A 7,246-nucleotide genomic window follows, 5' to 3' on the forward strand; every position below is an offset into this window, starting at 1 on the left:
CCAGCATTCCCGTTACTAGACAACTATCTAGTAGCGGCTAGACTTAAATGAGGATGTTTAGCTGGCAGCCGACGCTTATAGAAAGCTCTTCTCATATCAATCATGAAAACTTAACAAAACCCTTTATATTAATAAAAAATGTGCTGTGTCGATAGGGGGTGCACCCCTACTTCTAACGTCTATGACTCTATGTGTGAAAATGCTGTGGAAGCCCTTTCTCTCTAGTTATGCACAATCAACAACAAGCTACAGAAATCAAATCATATCTGCTGCTGGTGAGGTTTGGGTTAGGCCACTGGTGTTTAAGATGTATAAAGGAGGCAAGATTGCTGTGCAGGAAATCCTGCCTGCCTGGTGAGATTTATTTCCTGATATGAACGTCACAACAAAGAGAGGCAAAGTTCAACTTCACTTCCTCAACTGAAACTTAAAGTTTGTCAGAAGTTGAGTCTCTTTCTTTCTCTCTAAAGAAAGATTCAAGAGTACATCGGGGCTTTCGTCACAACATAGCAGTTTCTCTGGTGAGTACAACTGTAATAATATTAATATATAATGTTTACTGTTACATTAAAAAGCAAAAGAAATGTCTGCCACACTTGGGAGCTATCAATATATTTATATGTGTCCTTTAATTATGTAAAGTATGGAAAACACACGACAAATAGATTACATTTGGAGCCTCCCCCTTTTTTCACTTTCTAATGTTGGTATGTGTCTTCTATCAAGCAGCTGAGCAATACGACTCGTGACCAAAGTCAACGCTTCTCAAACAGGAACTTTTGTGAAGTAAATTATTCAGTTAATGTTGTTATCCTTAAGGTTTTGCCAGTGAAAAACTTTCAAATAATACCATAAGTCATTCAGATGCTCTAATGTTTGTGCACACAATACTTGTAATTGACAGTTGCCACAAGCTGTTGTTAAAAAAACATCCTCTTTTAAAATGTTGAAGAGGCCAATAATGTACATACAGACACCACAACTGTAACACTGTTGGTGTTTACATTTTGCATTGCCATTAACTGTAATTAACAACACAATACAACTTGTCAATTACTTGAAAACCAAAACTGTAGACTTGGGACTTTCCTGTCTTGACTCATAACTAGTGTCTCAACATGCGAGTCTTTTTGGTAAATTCCAAACAGGAACTTAGTCACACCTTTTTTAGTAGTTACCCTGGCTCGGTTTTTGTTTTCTTCAGAATTATTCCATTTGATTACGCTCCTTTAAGCAGGTGGCTCGTTGTTTTCTTCTGGTGGCAATTCATCTTCTCTTGCAAAGTCAGCTACTGCTCACAGCTAAGCTACTGTGGTCTCTAGTTATCAAAGTGTATAAGAAAAACGATTGAATTCCTCAAACATTTCATCAAACAAAAAAACAGACATTATGTTTGCATTTTTTCACACTTTTATTTGTGTTTCCAGTGTGTAGATATGGCTGAAGCCAGTTTTCAACTGTCTGAAGATCAGTTTCTGTGCTCCATCTGTCTGGATGTGTTCACTGATCCTGTCACCACATCATGTGGGCACAACTTCTGCATGAACTGCATCACTGAACACTGGAATACTAATGACCAGTACCTGTGTCCGATGTGTAAACATGTTTTCAACACAAAACCTGAGCTGCTCATCAACACTTTCATCTCTGAGATGGTTGCTCAGTTCAGACAGTCAGCTCAACAGAAAGCCAGCAGCAGCAGCTCAGAGCAACAAGTGTCCAAACCAGGAGAGGTTCCCTGTGACGTCTGCACTGGAACCAAACTGAAGGCCCTGAAGTCCTGCCTGGTGTGTCTGGCCTCCTACTGCGAGACTCACCTGGAGCCTCATCTGACAATGTCAGGCCTGAAAAGACATCAGCTGATCGACCCTGTGGAGAACCTGGAAGGCAGGATGTGTACGAAGCACAATAAACCTCTGGAGCTGTTCTGTCAGATCGACTAGACATGTGTCTGCATGCTCTGCTCTGTTTTAGACCACAAGATGCATGATGTTGTTCCTCTGAAAGAAGAATATGAAGAAGGCCGACTTGGGGAAGACAGAGGCTGAAATTAAGCAGATGATCAAAGACAGACAACAAAGGATTCGGAATATTAAACGGAGAGTCAACTCCAGCAGGAAAAATGCAGAGTCAGAGATAGCAGAAGGTGTTGAGGCCTTTACAGCTCTGATGAAGTTAGTTGAGAGAAGCATGAACATCCTCATTGATACAATTCAAGAGAAGCAGAAAGTAATAGAAAAACAGGCCCAAGCTCTCATCAAAGAGCTGGGTCAGGAAGTCTCTGAGCTGATGAGAAGGAGCACTGAGGTGGAGGAGCTCTCAAACTCTGAAGATCACCTTCATGTTCTCCAAAGCATCCAGTCTATGAAAGCTGTTCCACCCACCAAGGACTGGACAAAAGTCAGAGTCTGTCCACAATCATATGTGGGGACTGTGGCAAGAGCTTTGGCTCAGCTGGAGGAGACACTGAGTGAAGACATTAAGAAACTGTTTAAATCTGAACTAAAGGGGGTCCAGCGGTATGCAGTGGATGTGAGTCTTGATCCTGAAACAGCACATCCTAATCTCATCCTGTCTGATGATGGGAAACAAGTGAATCATGGTGATGTGAAGAAAAATCTCCCAGACAAACCAGAGAGATTTTCTAATTGTCTTTGTGTTTTTGGAAAGCAGAGTTTCTCAGAACAGAGTTTCTCTTCAGGCAGATTTTATTTCGAGGTTGAAGTTAAAGAAAAGACTAAATGGACTTTAGGAGTGGCCAGAGAGTCGATCAACAGGAAAGAGAACATCCCACTGAGCCCAGAGGATGGTTACTGGACTATAGGATTGAGAAATGAAAACGAGTACCAAGCTAATGCTGAACCTCCAGTCCGTCTCTCTCTGAAGTCTCCTCCTCAGAAGGTGGGGGTGTTTGTGGATTGTCTGGAGGGTCTGGTCTCCTTTTATGACGTAGATGCTGCAGCTCTTATCTACTCCTTTGCTGGCTGCTCCTTCACTGAGAAACTCTTCCTGTACCTCGGTCCTTGTCCTAATGATGGTGGTAAAAACTCTGCCCCTCTAATCCTCTCTCCTGTCAATCGCACTGAGACCGAGTAGAACAATTATTTGATTTTGTATGAAAGCAATCAGCTTTAAATAAGAGTACATATTATTTAGTAACGGTCACTGTGTTTTGGCTTTTTCTGATTTTGGCTTTTTGATATTATATCATATTTCAACGCATATGAACAAGTTTGTATGATATCGTATGGAAATGTAAGAGTGGGCTTCAGAGCACCGTGAGCTGTCAATCATTTCAGCGGCCGTTGCTAGTTGAGTTTAGCTGACAAAAGGTGACTGAGCTGAGTACATGGCACCGTGAGCGGCCGGTCGTTTCAGCACCTTTTTACAGTCGCCATTCCCGACCTTTCGCGCGACAATGTGATGTAATAATGACGTAGATCTCGCTGGCGCTCCAGAGGTTGCGCACCACTCAGCCGCGCACGACAAAGCGGAGACAGAAGCATTGGACAACTTCTCTCTTGTAAACTTACTGGGTTAAGATGAGCTATATTATGATGAATGAAAGGCTTGAGATGAGGAAGTAGGTTATCGAATGGTTGTGTAGACATTCTGAAGTATTCAAAGTGCTTCTCTTCGTCTATCATCCTCATTTGTTTCACGAGGATATTGAACTCGCCATATTTATCTCTGGCGTTATTCAAAGGACCAACGTTCCAGCCACTGTTGACGTTGACGTCAATGCTGCTGCCAGTTCTGCCGCTGTTTGCCTTTTTCTTCTTTTTCTAGTCCGTAGAAATAGCAAAGTCGGTAGCCTTTGCTCAGTTGCGACACCTCTGTTCAGGAGAAGACTGCAACTAGTGTCGCGACCACCACGCCCAAGTATAAATAGTTACAGCACTCCTATGATGTCACACTGTCGCCGACAGGTCGGGAATGGCGAGTATAATGAACACTTTATACACAAGCAGTTAATGTTGTCCTTACAGCAAAAATATGTGTAACACATACGCATTACAGTGCTTTAGTAGTAGTTAGTAGTAGTCAGTACTTTTCGTAGCTATATGATGTACGAATGGTTAATTAGAACAGCCTGCATGTTTACCTTCAATGTAGTCTATATCGACAACGTTTCTTTTCCGGGATTGTTCAATATAAGTTTCACATAGCTTTATTATTGCGTCTGATAAATGTGTCTTACATTGTGTGTTTTATAAAACTTTAAAGATTCTGAAGGGGAAAACAACATTAATAATATCTGTTGTGATAGGATGTCGAATTCCTACTGACCCGATTGTTTTGTTTAACGACGACTCTAAATTACACCAGCTTGGGAGACAGAAGAACATTTGGCTAGCCGGCTCAACTGCAACCAAGAAAATGATAGCCCAACGCTGGCTTCCCCTCCCCCCACTCGCTTTGTATAAAACAGTGGTTGGCGTATTTTCTATACATAGTTATGCTTGAGCTCTCTACAGCAAGGATTAACAAAGCCAAGTCATCGACTATGGATCTATGGAGAAACACAGCAGCACAAACATCAGACCGAATGACCTCAGTGCCACAAGAAATAGAGGAGAGGGACTAGGCAAGGTGTGATTTCATTTGTTTATTTGTTTTGTTTTCCTCGAGACCGCAGAGGGTGGGGGGGTGGGAGAGGGTTTTTGTTCTTGTTCAATTTGTGTTCATCTGTTGTGTATTTTCAATGATTGAAATGATCTTATCAGGGCTATAGTCTTATCTTATCTAATCTAAATACTGTATTAACTGTCTGTGAGATCGCCAAAACATCATGACATAAAGTTCCACAGAAACAAGAAATGAAAGGTGTAATGTATGCATACAGTACTTTTAATGGCCTGATCAGTGTACATATAAAAATGCTGGATTGTAACAGAGATGCGTGAATACGATATCATTTTTACAATCTGTATTTCTCACATTAATTACATTTTTTACATGTTTGTAGAATGAAATAAAAGCATTTGGAAAAATCTGGGACGTGAGTTGAATTATTAATATGACTCTGTAAGGTAACTCAAGGTATTAGATTAATGTAGTGGAGTAAAAAGTACTGTACTAAAGTACAATGTGTTTCCATGTTATGCTACTTCTACCATCTCAGAGATAAATATTGTACTTTTTAGTGCTTTTAGTTGATTTCTTAAGTTACTTTGTAGATTTAGATTATTAATACATAACACAGGCCTACATCAACTAATGCATGACGATACATTATTGTATTGTAAGCAACCCAGATTAAAATGAGCTCCACCTTTACTAGCTGCAATATTAAAGGGATAGTTCAGATCTTTTGAAGTGAGGTTGAAGCTACTTCTCCATAGCCATTGTTTTAGCTGGGGTCAGCCCAATGTTCCCACAGCCCAATGTTCCCACAGCCCTATGTTCCCACAGCCCAATGGTCCCACAGCCCTATGTTCCCACAGCCCTATGTTCCCACAGCCCAATGGTCCCACAGCCCAATGGTCCCACAGCCCTATGTTCCTATATGTTCGTCGATATCTGACGGTGAGGGATTAACATGAATGTCTATCTGACGAACCCCCTCGTCGAAAAATAACGCGACGGGTACTCCCCTGGCACTGAAAATTAACACCAGGGTTACTTGACCATGCGTCATACATTTGACGAGTAGGGAGTGAGACTGTGTTGCTACAGTAGATGACAGTCGGCACGCCCCCAGTTTGGAAAAGCAGGCAGGAGTACCGACACGGAAACTAAGCACTGTAAAGCTATGGACGGGGGCAGCAGCTAAACATAATTAAGACACTTTAAAAAAGGACCACCTAAAAAGAACAATATCAGTTTACATTTACATTATATTTAGAATATTTTCACAGTTTTACTTTGCTGTCGGACAGCCCTGTTTAAGTCTACATGGAAGGAATTGGAGCGGGCAGATACATTTTAAAAAAGTATATAAAAATAAAGTTATTTTCACTGTTAGACTAGTTTGCTGTTACAGGTTGGATGAAAAATTATACAGTTTCCAAAACATTTAAAAGTTACATATAGTCACTTTAAGTTTTAGTTTACTTCATTTTACGATAATTTATCTTTATTTTACGATCATTTACTTTTTTTCTGTTTTTATTTTACTGTTTCTTATTGCTTGCTCTTTTACACTATTTGGCCTTATTTATTTATAAATTTTATCTTTTACGCTTTTTGTGACTTTGTTCTGTAAACATTTGGTATATTAAAATAAACGTATTAATAATATTATTTTACCTGACTGCTGTGTTAACGCCCATTGCTACAAGACTACACTACCCATGATTCATAGCGTCTGGTATGTCCGGGTATGTACTGCTGACAGCCATATTTGATTCGATTATGCTGTTCTGGCTGCGACAACCAGTATAGCCAGTTCCTGACAAAAAAACCCAAAACGGTGTATTTTCTTCACTACGCAGCCAGCTTTAAGGTTAATCTGCGACGATATCCAGCTGCATTCACAGTTAGAACAGTTTATAACCCGTAGTCAACGATGAATCCCGAATAGTAAGTGTGATTTTTTAAAGTCGATAATGACAGGTCCGGTTGAGCTGTCAGCTTATCCGGGGGAAGCTAAGCTAACGTTAGCTTAGCCGAGGAAGCTAAGCGAACGTTAGCTCGACTGTGTACAAAATGAACGTCATCTGCTTTGTCTAGGGTGCTAAGCTAGCGGCGAGCTAAAGGGCTGTGGTGGCGTGTACGCACCATCAAATGACAGCGTTGATATTTATCACGAAACTCACGTTTGTCAACATTTTCTGGTCAATATAACACCGATGAAAACGACAAATCATTCAGTGTCCCGTCGACAAGAGTTTGTGCGCTCACTATGGCAACTGGAATGGAAGTAGCATTAGCAGCTAACGCTAGTAGGCTAGCTGACCGAATAGCTATCGTTACGTAGCGTTGGGGATTTTTTGTTATTGAGATAGTTTAGGCAAATACGTGACGGTTCACAGTCCTGTCAATAAACACGAAGCTAATCGATATGTCTTTACTGATCTGGTGTAGGTGTATCGGTAACTTCGGTGTTATCTATCCAACGCAAACAGGAAGTTACTGAATTTGCTCCTGATGATGTGGAGTAACGTTAAGTGGTTAGGTAACGTCAGTGTTGCTTCACAACAACAGCGCTGCAGCTAACGAGTATTTATAGTATAAGTCACTATATCGATGGTTTCGATTAATACATTAGTCGTTTAACCAGCAGAAAAAGTATAAATATATA

The 7,246-nt window shown here is 40.7% G+C and overlaps 1 protein-coding gene and 1 pseudogene across 2 annotated transcripts in view; both read left to right on the forward strand.

Annotated features, from left to right (window-relative positions):
- The first annotated feature begins 333 nt into the window (after positions 1 to 333).
- Positions 334 to 4,996, forward strand: LOC144532299 (E3 ubiquitin-protein ligase TRIM21-like; annotated as a pseudogene). Its single transcript, XR_013503328.1, has 2 exons — positions 334 to 521; positions 1,428 to 4,996. The product of XR_013503328.1 is annotated as an E3 ubiquitin-protein ligase TRIM21-like (transcript).
- A 1,339-nt stretch (positions 4,997 to 6,335) lies between these two features.
- Positions 6,336 to 7,246, forward strand: part of LOC144532306 (ras-related protein ORAB-1) — a 12,343-nt gene continuing 11,432 nt past the window's right edge. Inside the window, exon 1 of the mRNA XM_078272999.1 lies at positions 6,336 to 6,525. Coding sequence (XP_078129125.1) covers positions 6,512 to 6,525 — 14 coding nt within the window. The 5' untranslated portion in view covers positions 6,336 to 6,511. The remainder of the gene's footprint in view (positions 6,526 to 7,246) is intronic.

Source organism: Sander vitreus, chromosome 2 (assembly GCF_031162955.1).
Source record: "Sander vitreus isolate 19-12246 chromosome 2, sanVit1, whole genome shotgun sequence".
In the NCBI taxonomy this organism is placed as follows: Eukaryota; Metazoa; Chordata; class Actinopteri; order Perciformes; family Percidae; genus Sander; species Sander vitreus.